This window comes from Pteropus medius, unplaced genomic scaffold (genome assembly GCF_902729225.1).
Source record: "Pteropus medius unplaced genomic scaffold, Ma_sr-lr_union100, whole genome shotgun sequence".
Lineage (NCBI taxonomy): Eukaryota > Metazoa > Chordata > Mammalia > Chiroptera > Pteropodidae > Pteropus > Pteropus medius.
The window spans coordinates 6,044,122-6,070,821 of record NW_024343733.1 but is presented as its reverse complement, the minus strand read 5'-3'; the positions used below and the strand labels follow the sequence as shown (position 1 = coordinate 6,070,821).

Genomic DNA, 26,700 nt, shown 5'->3' with positions numbered 1-26,700 from the left:
CTAATCCAGCTGCTGCTGCCTCAGAAGGTCCAACCAGTCAGCAACCAAGACCAACACTGAACTCCCAGTATGGCACTAGTCCTTGAGAAGAGCAGCTGGCCCCCTGGCAGCAAGTCAACATTGATCCCTTTTCATCCTGGAATGTCCAGGGGTTCATCCTCAGGCCTCCGGATGCCTACAGAGCCTTAGCCAGCACCGCCACCCAGGGGCTTACAGAAGGCATGATAACCAGGTATGGAGTCCCACACAGCACAGCACATGGCCGTGATTGCCCCCGGCCATGGCACGTACCGTGCCATCCAGAAGCAGCTGCGTAGAGAGCTGGAACGGCCTTCTAAAGGCACGGCTGAAAAGCCAGCTGAGGAAACACTCTCAGATGACAGGTGCTAGCCATCAGGATGCAGGGCTTTTGTTTTTTGCCATCAATAAGAAATTTACTCGTTTTTTAAAAATCCAAATGCTAGCATTGTCCAGAAAAATTTCACAGGTTTATTTATAATTGTCATAGAGTTGAACTGCTGAAACTTGTTCACTGAAACACTGACTTGCGTTAATGCTTTATGTCCCCCCATTCATATTAAAAATTCACAAGTGAAAACGGAAAAACTGCCAATACCTGATTTCTGTCCCCAATTTTTCCATTTGCAATCATATACTTAGGTGCCTTTTGACTCCATGGGAAAAAATATCTAACATTCAGAACTGCCAATTACAGGGGGGAAAAATTTTTTTTAAAGAATGAAATGTTTGTCATCATAGTAGATTCTTAAGCACATTCTCCACCTATGCGGCATGCTAGATGGATGCCTTTTGGCATAATTGTCACATGTTTGGCATGGATAACACACAGGTTAGTGTCTTCAAAAAGGCCAACCAGATGGGCCTCACTTGCCTCCTACAAGGCACGGACGGCTGCAGTCTGGAAATGCAGATCTGCTTTGAAGTCCTGAGCAACTTCTTGCACCAGATGCTGGAAGGGAAGTTTGCAGATCAGAAGTTCAGCGGACTTCGGATAACGACTGACTTCACAGGGTGCCATGGGACCAGGCCTGTAATGATTAGGTTTCCTCACGCCTCCAGTAGAGGGCGCACTCTTGAGAGCAGCTTTTGTAGCGGTTGCTTCCTCGGTGCTTTTCCTCCTGTCCATTTGCGGGCAGTCCGCTTTGTACGGGCCACGGTACAGAGACTTCCTTACTTACCCGCCTTCTCCTTTGCCTGGAGCTCAGAGAGCTAGAGGCACCATTGGCATTGAGAGAGACGGCCCAGGATCCAGTTTTTCCTTCAATCAGAGACTCTATCTAGTTCTGAGTCCTCATAGGAAAAATACATGGCTCTTGAGCTGCTCCACTTGCCACTTTGTGCTTCCCAAGCCACAGTTCTGGGTTCTGCAGGGGTGGAGGTCCCAGTCACTAGAGGGATGACCAGGAAGATTCCTACCGCAGTTCAAGTTCCAGCTGCTGCCCGGGCAGTGTGGACACCTCTGCCCGAGGACCAGCAGGAGGAAAAGGGAATCACCGTGTCGATAGAGGTAACTGATCAGCAGGAGGAGGCTGTTTCTACACAACGGGGACAAGAAATAATATATTTGGAACCCAGGTGACCACCTGGAAGCTTCCCCTTCCCCCACTGCAACTGTGAACAGACATGTGTGGCAACCTCAGGCTGAGGACAGTCTCTTAGATAGTGTTCAACCCTCTGAAAATGAAGGTCTGTGCCATCTACCAGGCAGGCCACCCACACATGCCAAGGCGATTGCTGGGGGAAGATGAATGTAGAACAGACGGCGGAGGAGGGTGAGGAGAGCACATGTCCAATCCCAACATCAGCTTCAGCAAAGGGAGCTGTGGTTCGCCTCACTGGCTTCTTCCTTCTGAGCTTCCCCGGAGAAGAAAGCCCACACAGCGACCACACAACTGCTGCTCCGCAAACTTCCGTGGAGAAGCAGAACTGAAAACGCAACTCCCCGACTCCAGTTTCTGGGGGTATAAATGACCGAGCGCCCCAGCTGCTGAGCTCTGAAATCCACCTTCCAGTTTGTGCTGAGGCCATGCCCCCCATGGACCTCTCCCAGGCAAGGACACACGACAACAGGAATACTGAGGCAGGCTGGTTCCTGGGAGACCCAGGAGGCCTTTGACAGCCACCTCAGGCTTGAGGAGTCCCTGACAGCTTTGCAGAAACTGCCTTAGGCTAAAAAGCAGCCTGAGATGCTCCCGCCCGACCTGGTCTTCTGTTCTCCTTCTCTGGTGTAATTACATCTCGGTCTGAAGGCTCTGCCAGCCTGAACTGGCTCCCTCATTTTCTCTCACCCAGGTATTTCCCTGCAAAAATCCTTGTACATTTAATCCCATCTTTGGGATGCTGCTTCTTGAAGGTCCTGGACCAACAGAGGAGGCCTTCTGATGGCACCAGGAGAAACACGGAACTTAGAGGACATGTGACACATGTGAACATGTCAAAAATATAATCAGAAGCGTTTTTCCCCACTCTTTTGGAGAGATTGGAAAAATCAGCGATAGATACATAGAACGAAGCAAACAGAAAGCGAGGCCATGACTAACTCTAGGAAAAAAGAACATTGTAAAAAAAAATTAAAAGAGAAATCACTACTTGGCTCAGCTGTGACAACAGTGACATGATCATAAGGTCGACACGGAATACTGACTAAGCCATAAACTGTGACACAACTAGACTGAGAACATGGAGGGCGGGGAGGTGCGAGGACGGGCCAGGGAAAGAATGCTGCGATTTCAACCTTTACGACTGGGACGTGAACATACAGAATCCGAAAATTATAAATCAAGAGGGAGCGGGCAGGTGGACGTGGTAAAGGGGGTCAAATATGTGTTGACAGAAAGAAATCTAACTATGGGAAGTAAACACACAGTGTAAAATATATATATGCCTTACTGTTAAAAGTGTACGGCTGAAACTTATTGGATTTTGTTAACCAATGTCAAGAAATAGAACAGTGTAAATAAACATCGGCGTTAATTTATTTTTAAAAAGCATAAACATATAAATACTGGAAGAGTCTGAGGAAGTGAGAAGGGTGAGGCAAGGGGCTGAGGGTTTTGTTACAGCCTTGCAATCCTATTTAATCTGTGCATACTTTAAGAAAAAAATATAAAACCAAGACATTACATACCAAAACCTAGAACAGTTATATTGATTAATCTACATACATGGTGTTTTCTAGGAAGCCATAAATTAACAAAATTGATCCTAGAGGCAGGAAAAAAAAAAAAAAAAAAAAAGAACAGAATGGACCAATAAGCCTAGAACAAATTGAAAAAGAAGTTAAAAATCTGCCCTGAGTGAAAATATTCTGTATGATACTATAAAGGTAGATACATGTCGTTATACATTTGTCCAAACCCATAGAATGAACACCAAGAGTGAACCCTAATGCAAACTACAGACTTTGGGTGACAATGATGTGTCGGTGTGAGTTCATCCACTGTAACCAATGTACCCTCCAGTAGGGGATGTTTATAGCAGAGGTGGCTGTGCTTGTGTGGGGACAGGGAGTATGTGGGATATCTGTTTCTTTCCCATTTTTTTTTGTGTGTATAGATATCTAGATATCTAGATATATATCTGCCCCATCCTTAAAAAAGGCACCTCATAACAGGTGCCAGTGAGGATGTGGAGCAACCGGAACTCTCTTGTTGCAGGTGGGAAGGTAAATTGGGACAAGCGCCGTGAAGAAACGTTGGGCAGTAACTACTAAGCAGATGCACACCCCGTGACCAGCGATTCCATCCCCTGGCAGGCACCCAACAAAACTAAGGGCTTGTGGCCACCGAAAGACATGGGCAAGAATGTTCCTCTCAGCTTCATTTGTGATATGCAAAAACTGGAAACAACCCCCAAATCCATCAACAGTAGAATGGGTAAATAAATTGTGGCATAGTCATAAAATGAATATACAGCTAGGAAGAAAGAATGAACTACTGACTACAATTCGATATCATGGATGAATCTCACAGACATCATGTTGAGGGAAAAAAGTGACTCAAAAGAGTTCATGTTATATCATTGTATTATACGAAGTCTGAATGCAGGAGAAACTAATCTATGGTGACAGAAATGAGAACACTGTTTACCTTGGGGGCACAAGGGGACCTTGTGGAGTTGCTGGAAATGTTCTGTATTCTTAAGTGGGTGATGGTTATGCAAGCATAATCATGTGGAAAAACTCACAAAGCTGTACACTTCGAATGTGTAGGCCTTACTGGTTATAGCTCATATTTTTATGGAAAAATAAGGTATCAGGCACAGACGGTTTTATTGTGAATTCTAAAAAAAAACTTTTATTGCTAAATAAACTATTCCAGAGCACAAAAAAGTTGGAAATAGCCTAATTCTTCTTCAAGGCTGGCATAACCTTGACACTAGAACAGAATACAAAATAAAAACTTTATAGATCAATCTTACTTAGCAATGCAAAAATCCTAATTAAATATTAACAAACTAAATGTTGCATTACATTAAAATAATAATAAATCACAGCCATAAATTTTATCCCATAACGGCATGGATAAACATTAGAAAAGAATTTAATTCCACACATTTGCAGACGAGACAAAAACCATCCCTTCAAAATGTTTTAAAAATCGGCAATCTATTTCTTGTTAAAAGGAAAACATCTCTTAATAAACTAGGAGCGGATAGAAATTTTCTTAACTTGCTAAAGGGCATATTCCAGAAACATACAACAAATAGATATCATACTTAACAGTGAAACATTTGACACATTCTCAGTAAAGCGAGGGTGGCCACTGTTAGTGCCCATGCAATATGACAAGAGAAAAATGATTTGAAGTAATGATTCTTAGTTCTTTCAATAGATTGTCTACTCAGAAAAGCTAATGAAGTTCTTCAACATAACTATATAAACATATAGAAATAGAAAACGTCAACTATATTAGCAACAAACAATTGTAAAAAATGATTTCTGGTTTCCTGCAGATGGTAAAGTAGCATAGGCTACTTGTTCCTTTCCTCAGCCAAACTATTGATGCCATCGAGGTTAAAGGAAAGCATTCAGATTTAAAGAACTAAAGCGATGATGGGAAGAAAATTCTAGGGAGAGAGGTGGTTGTGACCAAATGTGGAAGGAACCGCAGCAGCCCAGAGCAGAGGAGAGGCAGGGCTACAAGCAGATGTAACAGGGATTCTACGAGGACCCTCTACTTTGGTGCTTCACTCGAAGGAGTCACACGATCTGATACCAAGTTCCATCACAGGATCAGCAGAAAAAAGGTATGCACAGGCAAAGTCCAGAGAGGTCAAGGGCAGCTCATCTGCTAGTGTTGCACAGATTTTTTTTTTAGATGAAATGCTTTTTATTTTTACACCAGCCAACATCTTTAATATATAATATATTAAAATACAGGAGAAGACAAAAGAAATCCACTAAGACAAAAACATTCCCTCATAGAACAATCATCTGTTTTACAGGAAACGGAAATCTTACCTTGACAAGTGAGACTGTACATAATTGCATAAAAATATCTATTTTTTCCTAAAACATTTTTCATTCGTGTTTTCAAGTTTTTCATTCTGTACACATTTCTTAAAACATGATTCCAGCAGCAACTGAAAATGAATGCCAAATTTGGTCCACGTGTGTTATCTACCTCGAAGTACCAAAAATACGTGGCAAAACATATACCACACATAGTGCTTCACGACAGGCACTTCTATGTAGCCAGCGTTTATTGTAGTAAACCATTCTTAATAAGATTCACTCACCATTTATAAATGTTCTGGCATGCATTCTTTATAGTGAAGTGTGACTATATCACGCCTTATTTATTTTAGCAAATCAGTACCTTTTCTGTATTTAATTATAAAAATTAACTTAGTTTTTGAAACTTATTTGTAAATATACTTTTTCCATTTGGCACTATGGTTTGTTGCCTACTTTGCTGAATATGGAATGTCAGCTTATCCTAAGGATGTCCACGTAATTTATTTAGTATTCATTTTAAGTAAAGCGCTCACTGTGTAGAGGAATTTGTATTTTGGAGGTACTTGATCTATCTACAAAGAAAAATTAGAAATTATTTTATTATAAAATGCTCCTAGAAGTCTTACGTTTATTTAAAAAAAAAAAACTGTAATGTTAGACTTATGTGCATGGAAATAAGGCACATCGTTATTGTAGTTTAAAAGTTGTATGTGATAAGACATAATTTGTTTTTACTGTATGTTTTTACTGAATGATCTCTTCTCCATCCCTAGGCAAGTATGAATAAAATTAGGTTGAATATAAAATAAAACAAAAAACCCTTTAAATATACAAATTGCAATCACAACTGCATCCACACAGCAGCAAGGGGATGGGGCCCAGCAGGGAACAAGGCAGGAGGAAGGAAGGTTTTTAGGGTCCCTACTGTTTCCGTTGCCTGCAATCACCCCGTGGCCTATGACAGCGGGAAGTCTTAGCAAAGGGCAGGTCAAAACAGCCAGAGCCAGAAGGGCCCTGATGTCCATGCTGAAACAGACCACAGACCCACAGACCGAGCACAGTAGGCTCCTTTAGCTGCCATCTCGCCACCATGGCAGACTCCAGGGAAAGCCAGATCCAGTTAAGGGGTAAGAGGAAGATGGCTGTGATGAGAGGTGAATCAACCATCATTCCTCAGCAGCCTGCGGATCACTCCTTTTGGAACAGTTTTCCAGGGCCCTCTGTGGTTTCCTCTGCAAAACACAGAGATGTGAGATGTCTCTGCCCAGGGAAAGCCACTCAGGTCTTGGAACCCAGAACTTTTATAAGAAGATGGTCATAAAGACACATTCCTGCTATGTGACCAGCCATGGTAACTAAAACTTAGAGGAGTCCAAAACAGATGCCAGATGCACAGAAATTATAATGTTTTACATTACACATTCTAACATCTGATAATGGTACATCATAAATCAGGCCTTCTGCATTAACTCCTTGCTTGCAGCAGAAACACGGACTGAGGGAAGACCTTGGGCTCCACTCTTATCTTTCTGCCGCATTGCTCTAGGTAGGTGAGAAGCTGCCCCTTCACCTCTGAAGGAAAGAGAGCACCGAGCCAGCACTGCTAAGAAACATCTGTGTGAAGACTGGATAAGAACAGGAGCAGAACGAGGCCGTCAAGGCCATTCTATGGGAAGAGGACCATCTTCAACAGATGGTGCTGGGAAAACTAAATATTCACATGCAGAAGAATGAAGTCGGATCTTTCACACTAGATACAAAAATGAACTCAAAATAGATCAAAGTCTTTCTAAGAAAACACTGGGGTAAGCTTCACAACATTGGATTTGGCAATGATTTCTTGGATATGACACCAAAAGCACAGGTAGCCAAAGAAAAAAATAGATCAACTGGACTTCATCAAAATTTAAAACTTTTGTACACCAAAGGACACTATCGACAGAGGAAAAAGGGCACACACAGAATGGAAAAAAAGATTTACAAATCACATATCTGATAAGGGATTAATACCCAGATTATACATAGTACTCCTACAACTCAATTAAAAAAAACAACAACAAAAAAAAAACGCAGCCCAATTCAAAAATAAGCAAAGGACTTGAATAGACATTTCTCCAAAGATATACAAATGACTAATAAACATATAAAAAGATGCCCAACATCCGAAGTCATTCATGAAATGCAAATCAAAACCACAATGATATACCACTTCGCACCTATTAGGGGGGCTATTATCAAAAAAACCAGAAATTAGTAAGTGTTGACAAGGCTGTAGAGAAATTGGAACCCTTGTGCATTTCTGGTAGGAATGTAAAATGGTGCAGTTACTATGGAAAACAGTATGGTGATTCCTCAAAAAATTAAAAACAGAATTACTATATAATCCAACAATTTCACTTGAGTATATATCCAAAAGAACTGAAAACAGAGATTCAAACATATTTGTACATCCATGTTCATAGCAGCATTATTCACAACAGCCAAAAAGTAGAAACAATCCAAAAATCCATCAATGGATGAATAAAAAAAATATGGAGTGTGTGTGTGTATGTGTGTGTGTATAAAATGAAATATTATTCGATCCTTAAAAAAATGTTCTGACACATCCAGCAACATGGATGAATTGAGGTTATTACGCCAAGTGAAATGAGTCAGTCACAAAAGGACAAATACTGTATGATCCACTTACACGAGGTTCCCAGAGCAGTCAAATTCACAGAGACGGGAAGCAGAATGGTGCTTTCCGGGGCCTGGGGAGAGGGAGGAATGGAGACTTATTGTTAAATGGGTAGAGAGTTTCAGTTTGGGAAGAAGAGAAAGTTCTGGAGATGCATGGCAGTATGGTTGCCCACCACTGGGAGCATACTTAATGTCACTGAACCATACATTTAAAAATAGTTAAAATAATAAATTTTGTGTCATGCATATTTTACCACGATTTTCAAAAAAGAGGTATATGTGTAGACAGCCGGCTAACCCACAAGCAACCTCTCTTTTCTCTGGTGTTGGGCGACTCTTGGGGGAGTGTGTGCGCGCGAGGGAAATCTTTCTGCTCAAGTGAGGTACAGAGAGGATCACTTAGTGAGAATGCGGAAACTGAGGTCGAGCTCTGAGGCCAGCCTCCTACTGTGGCCGAAGCTCCTCAAGTGTGGCTACGTCATCTCTGAGCTCATTTTATCCCCTGCAGCAAATCTCTCTTCCTCTTACCAACAGGAGCAAATATACACTCGATCGCAATCGCTGATACTCTCTGGGAAACATGGCTTCATAGGCAAAAATAACCAGACATGTGAGTGGGACCACAGAGAGAGACAAAAAGCTATACAAGATGACCCAGAATTAATGAAACAGGTGGAGAACTCAAAATATGCATGACAAAGAAATGAGACAAGGACAGTGGTCACATGAAGCAGGGACAGGCAGCTACAGCGAAGAGCCAAGTGAAAATACTGAATTGGGACAAATACAATAGTTGAAATAACACAATAGATGAAATAAATAGCATAACAGGACAACTGAAGGGGAAAAAAATAGTAAAATAGAAGATTCGAGTTGAGAAAATCTCCCAGAAGTCACTGGGAAACAAAGAGATGGGAGAATAGAATAAAAAAAGACATACGGATGCCGGAAGTTGAACGTCGACATCCATGCAATAGTGTCTAGAAGGAAAAAAATGCACGAAAAGGCAAAAATATTTCAAGAAATAACATCCAAGGACATTGCAAAATTAAAGATAAAAGCAAAGACTCATTGAATGCTAAGCAGGCTAAATGATGAAAATCCTACCTCTGGGCATGTTACGGGTAGAACTTAAGAAAAGCAAAGGTAAAGAGAAAAACCATTTCAAGCCTTCTAACGAGCAGTTTGCCTACAACGGAAAAAGAGAAAGTCGGGTCAGTGTCAGACTTCTTGACAGTGACACCAGAAGTAAGAAGATATTCTGGGCCCTCAGAACATTTACCATACAAAGGACCTCGAGGAAACAATCTTGGATAAAGTACTTCAGTAAGGACGTAAATAAATCCAGCAGAATGTGGAGATACATGGGAAACGGGATGAGAAAATAAACTTCGTATTTTCACTGTGACTGAGTGGGAGGAAATTAAGAAGGGAGGGAGAGGAAACACCTGTAAGAACCCTGAACCTAAACGCTGGACGTGAACATGGCTGGAGAGAGGGAAATGGAAGTGAAGGACGGGGAGGGGAGACGAGAAAATGAGATCATGGTAAGGTTTTCTTCCTGTCTTGGGAAAAGATGTGAATATAAGTTAAATAGAGTGATAGACAAAAATCAAACATAAGTACCAGTTTAAGTTAGAGGTAACCAGCAGAATAAAATTAGAAGGCGTAAACTTAAAAAACAGGAAAATTCAGTGTATGCAATCAAAGGCAAAAAGGGAGAAAAAGGAACGCAAAAGAAAACGGAAGGTGGAAAATATAAAAGATGGCAGAAATATAAAATATAAAATGCTTACGGTAGATACAAATGGGTTAAACTCTCCAAAACTGAGACCCTTAGATGTGGGTAAGAGGGAAGAGAAGATCCAGAGATACGTTGTTTTCCTAAAGAGACACACTTACCAGCAAACAAAGACTGAAAACAAAAAGAATGAATGAACCTTTATGTATCAGGAAAATCTCTACCCCCACAAAAGCAGGCATTCCTCATCAAGATAAACATAGTTACTCTAAGACCCAGACTCCTAGGTATGTAGAAGGAAAAACATATGACCACACAAAAACTTATACCCGACGCCCATAGCAGCATTATTCAAAAGAGCCAAAAAGAACAAGCCAAATGGATAAACAAGAGAAAATGTTATTCAGGCATAAAAAGGAATGAATTAACGAAGTACTGATACATGATACGACATGGATGAACCTCCAAAATATTATGCTAGATGGAAGAAGCCAGGCATAAAAAGCCACCTACGTGTGATTCCTTTTATAGGAAATGTCCAGACTAGATAAACCCAATAGACTGGTGGTCGCCAGGGGCTGAGGGGAAGAAGGAACGGAAACTGCTAAATGCATGAGAGGTTTACTTTGGGGCTAGGGTTATTTTGGAGAGAAGTTAACAGAGAGAACATAGACCAGGAGAAGAAGCCTGCAATGTCTAAAACCAGCAGGAATTATTACTATCTAGACTGTGAGGATCTTCTGCTAACAAGAGAAAGACAGGAAACTCAGGAGAAAAAAGTGCATCGAGGGTAAGAAAAACAAATTCATAGATGCCAAACTCCCTTCTCAGTTGATGAAAATGAAACTAGATAGTAGTGGTGGCTGCATAACACTGTAAATGTACTAAAAGTCACCGGATTCTACATTTTTTAGAGAAAAATGGTTAAAATGGTAAATTTCATGTTATGTGTATTTTACAATTTTTAAAAACTCAATAGCAAAAATTACCAAGGAAACCCCATGTTAATAAAATAATTCTCTTCTAAATAACTGATAGGTCAAAGGAGAAAGCATTACGGAACTCAGAAAACTGAGTGATAATGAAAATACAACATATCGAAATTTATAAAACGAAGCTAAAGCCATGCTTGGAGGGAAATGCAAAACTTTAAATTCCTTTATTAGAAAAAAGACGGAAAAAGTCAATCAACATTCATCCCAGGAAGTTGGAAAAAGAACAGCAAATTAAATCCAAAGAAGTAGAAACAATGAAACTATCAAATAAAATTAATTTTAAAAACAATATTGGGAATGTAATGTATAGCATGGCGACAAAAATAAAACTGTATTGCATATTTGAAAGTTGAAGAGAGTCAATCTTAAAAGGTATCACAAGACAAAAAAAAAATCTATGCATGATGATGGATGTTAACTAGATTTATTGTGGTGATTTCACAATACTATGCCAATAAAGCGAGTGGTAATCTTTCTGCTGGTAGAGCTATGCCTCCAATTTGTAGAAAAGGCAACATCTGTGAAGCACAATGAAGCAAGGTATGCCTGTTTAATCAAATATCGAATCACTATGTTGTACACCTGAAACTAATATAATGTATGTCACTTATACCTCAATTTAAAAATAAAGAAAACAAAAACACAATGCTGCATGTCAAAAGCCAAAAGCTTGTTCTTTAGAAAGACGAAAATAATTAATAAACCTCAGATTTATTAAGAAAAAGATCAAATACTAATTATTGAAGTCAGGAATAAAACAGGGGCTTCACTACACTATCACTGCTCAAAATACACACCATGAACCTAACCATGAAGAAACCATCAGACAGATCTAGACTGAGGGACAGTCTACAAAATAACCGGCCTGGATGCTTCAAAATGCCAATGTCGTGACAAACAAATTCAGTCTGCAAAACTGACCTCGAGAGGAAAACAATAAAACTGTACTGAGACCTCTCAATTAAATGCACTGCATGATCCTGGACCTTGAAAAAAAAATGCTATGAAAGACAGACAACTGGCCAATTGTCGGTGAAGTCTGTGGATGGACAGTTTACCCCGGGTAAGCTTCCCAACCTTGGTAACTATCTCTTTGTTGCGTGACTGTCTTTGTTCTTAGGAAATACATACTGGACGCAAAGGGACGTAAAGGGACGTGATAAATAGTTCAGGTTCAAATGGACCTAGGGGCAGAGTTCAGCATTTAGTTCTCTGCTGGAGGAGCTTCAAGTAACAGAGGCCTGCTCCCTGCCAAAGCCGAGGGTTTGTGCTTTGACTCTCCTCCCAGGGGCAGACCTCTGACCGGAGAGCCTCTTGAAGCACTCCAGAGGACCTTGGCTCAGAGCCTGGAGCATTTCAGCTATGAAATGGAGGACAATCTGGACCTGAGGCTGAGGTTCTTTCCAGTCTGAGCCAGGCTCACCTGAGGAGCAGAAACCCAGCTGAGACTGCTGCTGGGAAACTGGCCTGCTCCCTGCTCCCCTGTACCCAGACATTCTCCCTGGAGGAACAGAGTGCCCCAGCTGGCTGTCTTCCGCCCTTCAAGGCCCAGGCGCTTTTCAGCAGATAGGACAGGTAGGGCTGAACACCCAGCCAGGAGGAGCCAGGCCCTGAGCGGGGAGAGCTGGGTTCCCAGCCTGGCTGTCTCCACCTGGAACTAAGATTCATTTTGGCTCCCTCTGTGCCCCTCTGAGCCTCAAAGTCCCCTCCTCCTCCACACTACCTGGGAAGGGCCCCAAAACCACTTCAACCACCGTGCTGTTTCCTCATCCTCCTCTGGGCCAGGAGGGGTCACGGGGCCACCTGAACACCCACTTCCCTGCTGTTCCTGGGGGACGGTGACTCAGGGAGTGAGACCCTCATCTGCTTCCAGGTGGGACGAGTCAAACCTGGCTGCTCCTGGGGAAAGTCCTGAAACCCACCCCACTCCCCCACCTTCAGCTTGCACCTGAACCCAAAGTGGGGACAGGGGCCCCCAGAAGCCCACAGACGGTGTTGGGGAGGCCTTACCTGGAGCAAGAGTTGGCACAGTTCACCCAGCCTTTGGCCTGCAGCCCAGGCAGCCTGACGACGAGAGCTCAGCAGGAAGCTGATACCAGCCCCCGCCCCCAAGGTGTCTCTTTAGCAGGAGGACCTCACCTGTGTGCCCCGGCCGCTCGTGGTGGATGGCAATCCAGTGAGGAGCTCCTCTCCGCCCTGCAGGGGGCACCTTCGGCTCTCCACGCTCAGCTCCAGAACACCCAAGGCCAGGCGCTGGTGGCCACAGGTGCACCGGAGCGTGGGAGCGAGCCTCTGGGTGGAGCCAGCGGCTCGAGGCTGCTTCCAGGGGCGGGGAAGGGAACGGAGGGGAAACGCTGGGCGGGGCACATAAATCCGCACGTGGCGATGGCCCGCCTTGTCTGGCGGTGGTCATCTTTCCGTTGCCCACCTACCCTTCCTGCTCTGCAGGGGGCTGTCCCCAACTCCTTTGAAATCTTGTCATTGCTTTTTCCCCGCCTCCCTTTTTTTGTTTTCTCTTCCAGCAGCTTCACTCACCTCATTGGGCCGCAGTGACTCGGAACGTGGGTTCCGGCTCCAGAGAGGTACCTTGGCCCCAAGCCAGCCCTGTTGGTACCATTATCATCTCCCTACCAGGCTCCGTGCTAGCTCCCTGGCAGCACCCAAATAATACGTGGAAAGGATGCTTTAAAGTCTCCACCTCCTCATACCAGGCCCTCTACAGCTTTGCTCCTCCCTGCCCTCCTCCTTCCTCCAGCCTGAAGGCTCAGTGGTCACCCTCCTAGACAGTCACCCAGGCCCACTGGTCCCAGCTCCTTATTTTCCTGAACTGTGTCAACCCTGCCTCCTGCTGGAGTTCTCCCAGGACAGAGAAGGACCCTCCTACAGTCAGCCACACACTCAGGGTGGGGTTTGTCAGAAAGCAGACTAAAGGACAATCTTCCCTCCCCAGCAGCCCCCAGGCAAGGACACGAGGCTAGGGGGATGGGTTTGCTTTATTACTTACAATCAGTTCCCAAAGTATGAATCAGACCACCCACCTGCACTCATTTATGTTTTATAAGGAAGAGGTTAACGGTGCTTCTAATAATGACCGAGCCTCACAGCCTTCACAAGGCCTGAGAGGGCACAACTTCTGCTACTTTGAGGCCTGGTTACTCGGGCCCCCACCCAATCCTCAGGGCTCAGCTCTGGTAGCTCTTGAGCAGGTGCGACGCGATGACCAGCCTCTGGATCTCACTGGTGCCTTCGTAAATCTCGGTGATGCGGGCATCACGGTAGTGCCGCTCGACCGGCATCTCTGTCACGTAGCCCATGCCACCCAGGATCTGAATGGCCTAAGGTGGAAAGCAGAGGCTCAGGAGGGAGAAAGACGGGGGCAGGATCAGCTACCCATAAGGACCAGCGTGGGGAGGGGCAGCTGGCACGCACTCTGCTCTTCTACCTCGGGGCCCCGCACAGGTACCACGTCCATGCACCCGGAATACTCACCTGGTGGCTGATGGCAGTTGCAGCTTCTGATGCAGCCAGCTTGGCCATTGCTGCCTCCTAATCACAGGGGATGGTGAGGTCAAAAGCTTTATTTAGTGGGGAGCCCCTAGCACAGGGCTCCTCAGCAGGGGAGGGCCCGGGAGAGCCTCCCCTTGGAGCAATAGGTCCACAGCCCCTAGGAACTGGGACCCCACTCAGACTTCTCCCTCAGTCCCTCTGCCCACCAAAGGGCCAATGCTTGGGGAGACCCCCTTCCCAATAGGCACCTTGATGAAAGGCTTTCCATTATCCTTCAACATGGAGGCGCGCCAGGTCAGCAGCCGGGCACTCTCCAGGGCCAGGGCCATGTCCGCCAACTTGAACTGCAACAACCAGGCCCCAGCCCACCAGTCAGTCATTGCCCGTCCCTCGCTCGTGCTCCGCCCTCCCTCCAAGAACAGGACCCGGGAGAAAGGTGACCGCAGGAGAAAGTAAAAGCTTGTCTGCCGGAGCTTCCCTCTCTCCAGCATCCAGGCTAAGCTCCAGAAGTCTCCGCCTCCTTACCTGGATGCCCTGGAACTTCGTGAGGGGCGCCCCAAAGGCCTTGCGATTCATAGCATAGTTCACAGCACAGTCGAGGGCAGCCTGGGCGATGCCCAGAGCCTGGGCTGCAATGCCAATTCGGCCCATGTCCAGGGTTTGCTATGGAGAATGCCCCGGTCAGTGGTGGCCAGCTGGGCCCCAGGACCTCACCCTGGGGTCCCCGCCCCTGGGCTGGGCTCACCATGGCTATCTTGAAGCCCATTCCCGGCTCCCCCAGCAGGTTGTTCTTGGGGATGCGACAGTCCTCAAAGATGAGGTTGGCTGTGGACGAGGCCCGGATGCCCAGCTTGTCTTCCTTCTTCCCCAGTGTGAGCCCAGGTGTCGGCATGGGAACCAGGAAGGCACTGATGCCCTGAAAGGGCAGACAAACCCATTCAGTGACTCACCCAGATGTTGTCCTAGGCCACACCCCTTTCACAAACCACAGCAGACACAAACTCCAGTCCCTTCCCTCTGCTTCCCTCAAGACCTCTGGCCCTTACACCCTCTGCTGGCCCCTCTGGGGAAGGTGCAGACTCCAGCCCCAGGCCAACAGCAGGCGGGGAGGAAAAGCAAATGCCCCGAGGTGCCCCAGAGCAGACACGGATCCATCAGGCCACAAGGATTAAGATCTAGAAACTATGAAATGACTGCAGCACAGAGGTCTCACTGGCCCTCTCTCTGGGGTCCCTACCTTGTTGTGCAAGGCTCTGTTGGTGCTGGCAAAAAGCACGGTGGCTGAGGCCTCCCAGGAATTAGTGATCCAGGCTTTGGTGCCATTCAGGACCCACGAGTCACCATCCTCCTGGGCAGTGGTGGAGGCGGCTCCTGCGTCACTGCCATTCCCTGCCCCACACACAGACTCAGAATCCAGCGCCACCTCCACCCCCACCCCCACCCAGGGTACTGCTGTCAACTCAGCAGGTAACCCAGCCTCAACTCCCAGCTGGTGAGCACAACCAGGCTCCAAAGAGTCAGGGTCTGGCCCCCGGGGAGAAAGCTCCAGGGTAATGCCAGCTCCTAAAGCTCTCAGAGCAAAGGGAGGCAGTGCAGCAGCTTGGCAGCTTCAGGCCAAAACCCGAAGGCCAAGTGCCCTGCCCAGCTCAGCTGAGGCGACCAAGTGCTCTTTGCCAGACCCACCCCCAGCTGCTCACACTGAAAGCCCATAAATTATGAGCAGCTGACCCAAACCAGCACAGGCCCTGGCTCCTGGCTCTCCCCTGGGGCAGCCCAGCTCCAGTCTGATCTGTCACCCTGACTCTGACGTGAGGGGATGGGGAGACCACTGACTCACTGTGATACCTGGTTCGCTGAGGGCAAAGCAGCCAATTTTGTCACCGCTGGTAAAAGGTGTGATCCACTGCTGCTTCTGTTCCTTGGAGCCAAACTTCAAGATGGGCCCCAAGTAGAGGGACTGTGGAGGACAGAGGGGAGTGGCTGGAGACCTTGGAGCCTGGACACACTTGCCTGCCAGTGGACCCCACCCCAAGGCCTCCTCTCTCAGAGCCCTCGAAGGACCAAGTCCAGAAGAGGTCAGGGTCTGGGAGCCAAAAACTGGCTTTGCCCCAGATGCTGGGACACGTGGTTGAGTAACTGCCCACCCACAGAAGACTCTCCTCCACCGGTGTGTCCCAGGGGCTCAGGAGCCCAGGAGGGGGAACCTACGTTGTTGACACTCATGATGGCTCCAGTGGAGGCACAGCCCCGGCTGATCTCCTCCATGGCGATGACGTACGCCAGATAATCGAGGCCGGCACCACTCAACTCCTCAGGTATATTGATGGCCAGAAGCCCAAGCTTGCCCATCTTCTTCACCTGGCCCCAGAGAAGGATGTCATGGCAACGGCAGCTGGGAGCCAGGGCCCACCGTCTCCAACCCCAAACCCTCCTGCCCGAGCCAGTGTCTGCAAAAACTCAGATCCTGTGGCCCCACCCACTCAGCCCATGATCCCCGAGTACAGACACTGAAGACTCAGCCTCAGCTGAGGTATGCATGGCAGCACCATTCGTTCAAGCCATCCTGCTCCCACACTGCACTGGCTCACCTCTGTCCGCAGCCACAACCAGTGAGCAGGCAGAAGGCGCAGGAAGCCTTCAGGGGCCTCCGAGGTTAGAAGCATAACAGCAGAGTGCCACAGTGACCTCTTTCAGTCCCTTAAGCACGCCACACCCCACCACAGGGCCTTTGCACATGCCAGTGACTGCCAGCAAGGCCCTTAATCAACTAGGTATTATCTCCTCCTCCTCTTCAGATCTCAGCTCAAGCACCACTTCCTGGGGCTGCCACCTCTGCCCTCACTAAGTCAAATCCTACAATCACACAGTCTCGCAGCCCCTGTGCCTCTCCTCGGCAGTGCTTCTGCAGCAGGAATGTCACACCTATCGCTGTGCTCCTTTTGACTAAGGTCTTTCTTCCTGACCATGAGGGCAGAGACTGTGTGTTTTTGCTCCCTGTTATATTCCCAAGTGAGAGAATAAATGTATGGTAAGAGCTTGGGATTTCTGGTTTGAAATAACAGCAATAGTAACGGTGAATTACCAAGTTCCTACGTTATGCCAAACTCTGCGTAAGTGCTCTTTGTGTGTACTCTTTCATTTGAGTGTCTGTATGAGAAAGATGCTATGAGTCAACTTCATGTCACAGGTGGAGAAACCAGAGCCCAGAATCTTATCAGTGGTATGGCTGTGGTTGAAACCAGGCAATGACTCCAGGATTTTAACCAGCTCAGCACATAGCCCAGCCCTGCCCTTCTGAACTAAGACAAATTCCTTAACCTCTGTAAGCCTGCTTTCCACCTGAGAAATGTGGCCCAGAACAGAACCAACCTAGCTTCCAGAAGAAACAACTAAAACCAACTAGGGGAGCAGGGCTGGGGGAGAAGGGGCCGTTGGTTTTCATTAGCCCTTTTATGTATTTGATCCCAGCAAACATGATGTTTTTACTGTTCTGACTTAAAAGAAGCAGCTAATAAGAATGTTTATAATATTTTCTCATTTTTATCCAATTAATATGGCTTCTGTGGTTTAAAAAGTTTTGTACCTCTTCCCCAAATACTACCTACCTCACAGAATTAAGACCTGAGACAATATAGATAAAATGCTAAGCCCAGTGCTTGGCACGAGTAGAGGGGTCAGCGAATGGGATTTATTATCATTTAGTGGCTGACGAGGTCTCATTTGGACAAGCGTGTGGCAGACAGGTGGTACCCAGGACTGCAGCACTTCCGCAACCAGCTGTGTGTCCTTCTAGGAAACTGCTCATTAGATTCTGCCTTGAACTGTTCCCAGGGGGAACGACCTTACCTCAGAGTCTCCAGTTGTACAACACGAGTGGGGCAGAGACTTGTTTGCCTGGTGGCGCTGAGCTACTGACCCCACAAGTGCCGATCGAGCCCCACAGCCCCCAAGGCAGACACTGGGCCGCAGTTAGAGGGGAAGGAGACGGCCGGCAGGTGGGCAGCAGAATGACAGCCCCAAAGATGTCTGCGTCCTAATCCCCGGGACCTGCGAAGATGTCTCCTCATCGGGCAAAAGAGACTTTGCTGATGAGATTAAAGATGTGACATGAAGGGATTACTGTGGGTTATCCAGGGGGCCCAATGTCATCACAAGGGGCCTTATAAGGGAAAGAGGGAGACAGGAGAGTCAGAGAGGGAGAGGTGACGATGAGAGAAGAGGTCAGAATGACACAAACACTGGCTGGACGGGGGTCACGAGCCGGGGAGTGCAGGTGGCCTCCAGCAGCTGGAAAGAGCGAGGAGCTGGGACTCTCCGGGTGCCACCAGAAGAAACACGGCCCCGCCAACACCTGGATTTCAGCTCAGCGAGACCTGCTATGGATTTCTGACCTCCAGAATCTGTCGAAAACAAATGTGTACTGTTTTGAGCCACTGGCTCTGTAGTAATTTGTTACAACTGCAATAGGAAACTAGTACACAGTGACACATGGGACTCAGGGCTACTGGGGATGTGTCATTTCGAGAATCGCTAAGGAGACAAACATCTTGTGGTTCCCACACACCTAGAAGAAGCGGGGGGTGATCCTGCTCAGAAATACTGCATCATCTCAGTGGGCAGGAACCTACTAGAGGGTGGGGGAGTCGAAAGCAGAGTGTGTTGTATGCAGCACTGTGCTCTCAATGAGATCTGGGGACTTACAGAGCCCTGTGCCAGCACAAGCATGGCCCCTTTCGAACAAAACCCTGTTCAAACCAATACTTATGGCAACTAACTAACCTGTCCTAGGGTGAAAATAATGTTTTAGTAGAGAATGCTGGTGCTGGGTTAGCAGCCTGGGCCATATGCTACCAGGTATTGAAATATTCAGGTATCCTATGATTCGTGCTCAGGTCTAGGCAAGAACCTTGCTGAAAGGCTTTCGCTGGTCTACCAGCAAAACAGACTGAGCTAAGAAAAAAAAAAAAAAGACACTCCAATTATGTCACCCTACAAGCACCATCTGACTTCCCTGGACACTAAGACACACCTCTTTCTCCTCTAGCTCTCCAGTATCTAACCTTGGAATAAATGACAGACTAGTCGATCGTCCTGTGACTCCATTTCAGGCCAAGAAACAAAAAAGGAACCAAAAGATCTCAGGCAGAACAAGGATGACCCATCTTCCTTTTACGGATGGGAGAACTCATGTGGAGATGGACCCACTGACAGGACCCACGGAGTCAGGCCAAGTCTGGGCCACGTCTAGGCCACAAGAAAGCCAGAAGTCTTGCACTCTCCTCTCTAGGGAAGAATACCATTTGCCTCTGTCTGTCTTGACAGTTCTCACTGTGCTGGAAAAAACAGTTGTAGGAAGTCACATGAGGTCATGCACCACATGACCTCACTAGCACGCCTCATTCCCCACTCATCTCCCACTTGGTTCTCGCCATCGGCATTTTCTTTTAAAACGTTTATCTCCATCAGGGGCAGCGACAGCATTTCCACTCACTGTCACTTGAGGACTGAACCAGCAAATTTCACGAGATGGGGTGCTGCCCTCAAATGATGGGGCTGCTCTACTTGGGCATGAACTCCTTCCCCCACCCCTGAGCTTGTATACAATCACGCTCATCCAAGTGTATCAGTGACGGCTGGGACTGTTTCTCCCAACCTTTCTCACTCTGAAATACATCTCTAGATTTCTGGCAATATGCCATGGCCAGTCACAGGAACATTCTAGAAAACAAATCGGAGATAGAAACAATAATCGATAATAGTGGCAATGTACATTCACTGAAATGTATCCTGAAAAATCCTGAAAGAGACCAGCAGTGAGGGACAGAGAGAGGGTGGCCTTGGAAAGAAGAGACAATATAATCAAAAAGAAGAAACCAAAAACAAAATGAAAAAAGGTGGGGGGAGAAAAAAAAACGTGTCTAGTTGAATGAATCATTTCTGATCTAAGCAGGCTGATGACAATGGCTAACGACAGCCAGGCTCCCTAGTACTTTAGCAAGAGGCCTGACCTTGAGAACTATCTCACGGGGCACCTCTTAGAGCTATCCACAATGGTCACTCTCGGTCCCCCCTTGTGTCTGTGGACCAGAAACCCAGACCTGCAACTTGAAAAGAGGCAACATCACTGACTAGGCCAAATCTAGTGGTCTCCAAATTCCCAAGAGAAAATGTGAAAACGGGCAAGATCCTTTTCTTAGTTGTGACAAACAGAGCAAGCCTTCAGTACTCGCTGCCTTCATATCTGGGAAACGTTTAGAGGGTCCTTCCTAGAAAAACAATGCTTCGAATCGCTTCTAAAACTCGGATTTTCAAAACAAATCAAATCTATCCTGAGTATGCCTGTACTCACTAGTGTCAAACTAACTCCCTTTAAAGAAGAACATTTCCAATTTTAAAAAAGAATAAACATAGACCTGTTACCTGTAAAAAAGAAAAAAGAAAAATAATAACAATAAAATAATGAAAGGAAGAAGAACACTTCCTAGCTTATTAAAGATTTGCTGCTAATTCAGGTAAAGAAACCCCGTTAGCCACCTCTAGTCGACCCCACTTTGTGCTAGTGTGTGCTACATGCTAGGACAATAAGGACATTCAAGATCACTTGATGGGTGGACCATCTGGTTCAATTCAATAAAATTCGGCAAACATTTGTTAAATGTCAAGCATGGTGTCCTGTTGAACAGGGAAATACGAGTATGAACAAGACCCCAGCCCCTGCCTTCAGGAAGCTGACCCTTTGAAGTAACTGTGATATAAGATGGACACGATAATGCGATAAGCACAGCTAGAGAATTACAGACTATGGATGGAATGCTCCTGGGACAGAGAGCTGACTTCCAGTGGGGAGAAATGAGAGGGCGTGGCATTCAGGAGACATTTCCAGGATGGAATTAACAGGAGCCAGGGGGTATAAGGAAAAAAAAAGGGGTAGGACATGAGACGTTTTTATGTGGCTAACGAGGACACCTAGCCTACCTGTCACCTGAGGTAGGGGAAAAGAAGGAAGAGCAGGCTTTGCACCTGACATATTAAAGTTACACAAAATATTCACTAAGAAAAAACTGGGTTCCGTTTTATACATATAAATAGACACATATTCCAGGCTGAGTCCAAAATTGGTTGGAAATACCATTCTATTTTCTATTTTCCTTTATAACAAAACAGATTTGTAAATTCCTAATCATTCCTTTCATTTTTCGGTTTGGCCCTAGAAAGACTAAAGTTCAATTTAAGTTATAAAACCATCCAAGTAAGCAAGTGGCACTAGGCTGCCACTTAATTCTTAGCCCACCCTCCTCTCAATTCTCCCCCGACCCTTCCTCCATAAATCCACTTTTTTTTTTTTTTTGGAGGGAGGGAATTCTTTAGGAAAAAATATTAGATATCATTAATCAAGCACCTACTATAAGCCAGGGAGTGGCTCAGAAGTCTTTATCTGAGAGGATATTTACGAGGATATTGGAAATACCCCATCCCTATAAAGCAAGTAGGAAATTATCAAACCAGAAGATTAGTTAACAGGAGGATGGTAAAAAGTCTGCTTTTTTGGCATCACACTCCTTGACTTCAAACTATACTACAAGCTACAGTAATCAAGCAGTATGGTATTGGCAGAAAAACAGACACACAACCCAATGGAATAAAACTGAGAAACAGATCCACACATATAAGGGCAACTAATTTTTGACAAAGGAGCCAATAACATACAGTGGAGAAAGGAAAGCCTCTTCAACAAATGGTGCTGGGAAAACTGGAAAACCACGTGCAAAAGAATGAAACTAGACTGCTACTTGTCACAAAAATTAACTCAAAATGTATTAAAGACTTAAATATAAGACCTGAAACAATAAAATACATAGGAGAAAGAAAAAATATAGGCACTAAACTTATGGACCCCACTGGTCTCAAAAAGGTTTTTGTGAACTTGATTCCAAAGGCAAGGAAAGTAAAAATAAATGAATGGGACTACATCAAATTAAAAAGCTTCTTCTGCAAAGCAAGAGACAGACCCAACAAAACAAAAAAAGCAACCAACTGAATGGGAGATATTTGCAAATAATACCTCTGATAAGGGGCCAATAATCTAAACTATATAAAGATCTCATACAACACAACAATAAAAAAACAAACCAATTTAAAAACGGGCAAAGAACCTGAATGGACAGTTTTCCAAGGAAGACATACAGATGGCCAATAGGTCTATGAAAAGACAGATGCCCAACATCACTAGCTATTAGGGAAATGCAAACCAAAACGTCCATGAGATACCACTTCACACCTGTTAGAATAGCTATTATTAATAAGACAAGAAACAACAAGTGTTGGAGAGGTTGGACAAGAAGGAACGCTTGCACACTGCTGGTGGGAATGTAACTTGGTGCAGCCGCTGTGGAAAACAGTATGAGGGTTCCTCAAAAAATTAAGAATAGAGCTACCACAGGACCCAGCAATCCCTCTTCTGGGTATCTACCCCCAACATTTGAAAACATTTGTACCCCTATTTGCAGAACTGTTCATGGTGGCCGAGAGATGGAAACAATCAAAGTGTCCTTAGATGACTGGATAAAGAAGATGTGGTACATATATAAAATGTGGTACATATATAAAATGGAATATTACTCAGCCATAAGAAAGGATGAAATATTGCCATTTGCAACAACACAGATGGATCTTGAGAATATTATGCTAAGTAAAATAAGTCAGACAGAAAAGGATAAGAACCGTATGACTTCACTCATATGTGGGACACAAAACAAAAGGCGACAAACAAACAAACAAAACAAACAAACTCATAGATACAGACAACAGGATGGCGGTTATCAGAAGGGAAATGGGGGGTGGGAGGAGGACAGAGTGGGTAAAGGCGGTCAAATATATGGTGACAGAAGATTGGACTTTGGGTAGTGAGCATACAGTGGAATATATAGATGTTGTATTATAAAGTTGTATATCTGAAATTTATGATTATTAACCAATGTTACCCCAATACATTTAATTAAAAGAAAAAAAACCTGCTTCTACTGCCAGCCTTCTTACCCACAGCAAATCTATGTCTGTAATATTAATAATAATTCGAGGAAATAGAATAATATACAAAAAGTAGGTGATCTGTCATTTGGCAGGAAAATCCCCAACACAACCATCTCTAGGACAACTGCTGTGGGCAAAGCACCTCTAAACTGTTATTGTTTCTCAATGGCCTGTTTGCTTATTGCTATCCTCTACTCACAAAGGTACTGAGTTTTTTTCACATCTCAGTTGATGGCACTGAAAGACAAGGAAAGTGCCAGATGAAGTTACTCGAGCAGTGCGTGCTGGTACGGAGGACTCCCCTTCCTGCCACCTGGGCTGCTGGGACAACCACATGGATAGTGGATGGAGATGGGTTGTAGAGCCAGCAGACTTGGGGTGTCAATTCTAGCTCCACAGACCAGTAAACCCGGGGAAATCATTTAACCTCCCTGTGCCTCATTCTCAACCCTAATGAAAATAACAATAATTGTATTAACAGTTACCAGGCGCCATGAATTTGACATACATTATTTCACTTTAATCCCAGTAAGCATCCCATGAGGCAAAATGGAGATCAGATTCGCAAATGAGGATGTTCTTAGGCTTAAATGAGATGACACACGTCATGTGCTTAACACCTAAAAGTCGCCCAACTGATTTTGGTGCCCAGAAGGCCATTTGCCTACTTGGCTTTGAGCTCCGTGGGTATTCCCACAGTCCAGACACAGAGCCCAATATACCATCAAGACACAACACTAACTAACTAGGAAAAGTGGTCACAGAGCCTAGAAGACATATAAATGGTGACCACAACTCTTGAATTCCTCAGACTAGAAAACAAGTAAGAGGCCAAAAAGGTTTACTGTGTCACCAGTTATTTATTCGACAAATATCTATTGAGTATTTACACCATGTGCCAGACATCTGGCAGTCCAGGGGATACAGCAGAAACATCTTAAACCTTTAATTACAGGTGGACTGAGGCAGATGGAAGAACACGATGGCTCGAGAGGGAGCATACTGACTGTGATCTCAGAAGACAGACTCAGGTTCAAGCCCTAGCTCTGCAGTTCACTGGCTCCACGACCTTGGGCACATTATTTAAACCTCTTGCCAATCTGACTCCCATCAACTGTACAACAGGGTATGTAACAACAGCACCTTCCCATCACAGGACTGTTGTGAGAAACAGATGAGCTGCTACTTCTCAAGCACTAAGAACAGTGCCTAGCACGCGGTAAGCATGCTGTAAGCGTGGGCTATTATTATTAGCACAATGTCTGGCACACAGTAAGCATATCAACCAGCCACCATTATTACTGTGATTCTAAAAGTTAAATACTAAAAGCTATAGGCCTTGTGCTAGACAAGAAAGACCTCTGAGAATTTTCTGGGTCCCAGGACCCGTCTAAGGGTTCTTTCACTAGAGGCTCAGTGTGTGTCTGGCTGTAACTGTCACCATTCATCCAGGAGCCAAAGACAAACCTCTATTATGGGCTTTTGAGGTTGGTACTCTCACCTGAGCTGCTGGGAAGAGGTGTTCCTTGTCCACCTGGGCTGCGATGGGAACCAGCTCCTTCTCGGCAAAGTCCCGACATGTCTGACGCAGTATCTGGTGTGTCTCCGGAAGTTTCACAGACTGGTAGACAGTATGTAATTGACGACAGAGAGCTGCCAGCAAGAGGTTTTGTGTTGTAGCAGCAGTAGTAGTAGTAGTAGTAGTAGTAGTAGTAGTAGTAGTAGTAGTAGTAGCAGTAGTAATAATAAATAATAATAATGTGATCCATTAACTCAGTGATTCTCCACCAGGGATGATTTTGCTCACCAAGGAACATTTGGCAATGTTTGGAGACATTTTTGGTTGTCACAGCTGAAGGTGGGAACAGTATTGGTATGGAGTGGGTAGAGACCATGGATGCTGCTAAACATCCTTTAATGCACAGGACAGACCCCATGACAAAGAATTATCAGTCTATAGTGGTTACCAGAGGGTAGGGGGTGGAAGAGGAGGGAAGGGGTAGACAGGGTAAAGGGGATCAAATATATGGTAGCTGAAGGAAACTGGACTCTGGATGGTAATCACACACAATAGAATATATAGATGTCAAATTATAATGTACACCTGAAAATTATATAATTATATTAACCAATGTTACCCCAATAAACTTAAATAAATAAAAATTATCAGTTCAAAACATCAACAGTGCTGCTGCTGAGAACTGCCGCACTAAATGCTTATTATGCTTGCTAAACACTTTGTCTACACTAGCCCACTCAGTCATCAATCAATGCCAATAGTAAGAGCACAGCTCTGTGCCCTTAGGCATAGATCTTAACTGCACTGAGACTCCAGTAATACAAAATGTGGAAATCGACAGTACCATCTGGGGGTGGGTGAATTAGAAATACTAACTGTAGCACTTAGTACAAGGCCTAGCTGTCATAGCTGCTCCAGGTGGAAAGAAATGATAAGAGTTAACTAACATTGCTGAGATGTTACCTACCAGGCATAGTACTAAGTGTTTTACACACCTTAGGATTTAATCCTTACAACTCTATGGGAATAGTAATATATTATTGTGGCCGTTTTACACATGGGCCAACTGAGGCCGACACGGGCTGTCTTGACCAAGCTTACAGGTGCAGAGTGTGGGTTCAATTTCAGCCCTGGCTCTGGAGAAAGAATCTATATATTCTATTGTGTGTGATTACCATCCAGAGTCCAGTTTCCTTCAGCTACCATATATTTGATCCCCTTTACCCCTCTGCACCCTGAATCTTCCTGAATTCTCTGGGGGTGAAATAAAAGGAGGGACATGGAGATGTAGCCTTCTGAACTGGCTTAGGGGTGAATGTCAAAACAGGATCTAAGGGTCACTGCAGGCTGCGAGCAAACAAACTAGGGCAAAGGCCACGCGCGCGCTCCCTGAGGAGCTGCCGCTCACCGCCCATCCCTGACCTGTAGCAGGGGAGACCCCGCCGTGGGGACGCCCGCCGGGTCAGCCAGCCCCGCACCGCGGCCCTGCTGTGCGGAGCCGGGGTGCACTCACCTCTACGGACCGGGCCGCAGGCCCAGGCGAGGAGCACAGCAGCCATGGAGGACGGAAGATGCCTGCGATTCAGATTCCGGCTGAAGGGGGCGGGGCTCCGCGGGTCACAAGCCCCGCCCCTCAGGCCTTGAGAACGGGGCCTGCGCGTCGCTTCCCAGCCTGGAGATAAAACCAAACTCTCCCGCGTTCATGAGGTCTCCGAGGTCGGTCCTCATCCGTTCTTAAAACTCTTCGATG

The 26,700-nt window shown here is 45.5% G+C and overlaps 1 protein-coding gene and 1 pseudogene across 1 annotated transcript; both read right to left on the bottom strand.

The window, feature by feature from the left end:
• Window positions 1-337: 337 nt before the first annotated feature.
• LOC120606713 (histone H3.3A-like) lies at window positions 338-9,275 on the bottom strand (annotated as a pseudogene).
• Window positions 9,276-13,869: 4,594 nt separating this feature from the next.
• On the bottom strand, window positions 13,870-26,622 carry ACADS (acyl-CoA dehydrogenase short chain). The gene is made up of 10 exons (XM_039868340.1): window positions 26,464-26,622; window positions 24,933-25,084; window positions 16,610-16,759; window positions 16,247-16,358; window positions 15,639-15,790; window positions 15,147-15,317; window positions 14,927-15,064; window positions 14,650-14,745; window positions 14,384-14,440; window positions 13,870-14,229 (listed from the first exon to the last, which is right to left on the bottom strand). Exons 1-10 carry the CDS (start codon window positions 26,507-26,509, stop codon window positions 14,077-14,079), a joined length of 1,227 nt encoding a protein of 408 aa, XP_039724274.1. The 5' UTR covers window positions 26,510-26,622; the 3' UTR covers window positions 13,870-14,076.
• Window positions 26,623-26,700: the final 78 nt, after the last annotated feature.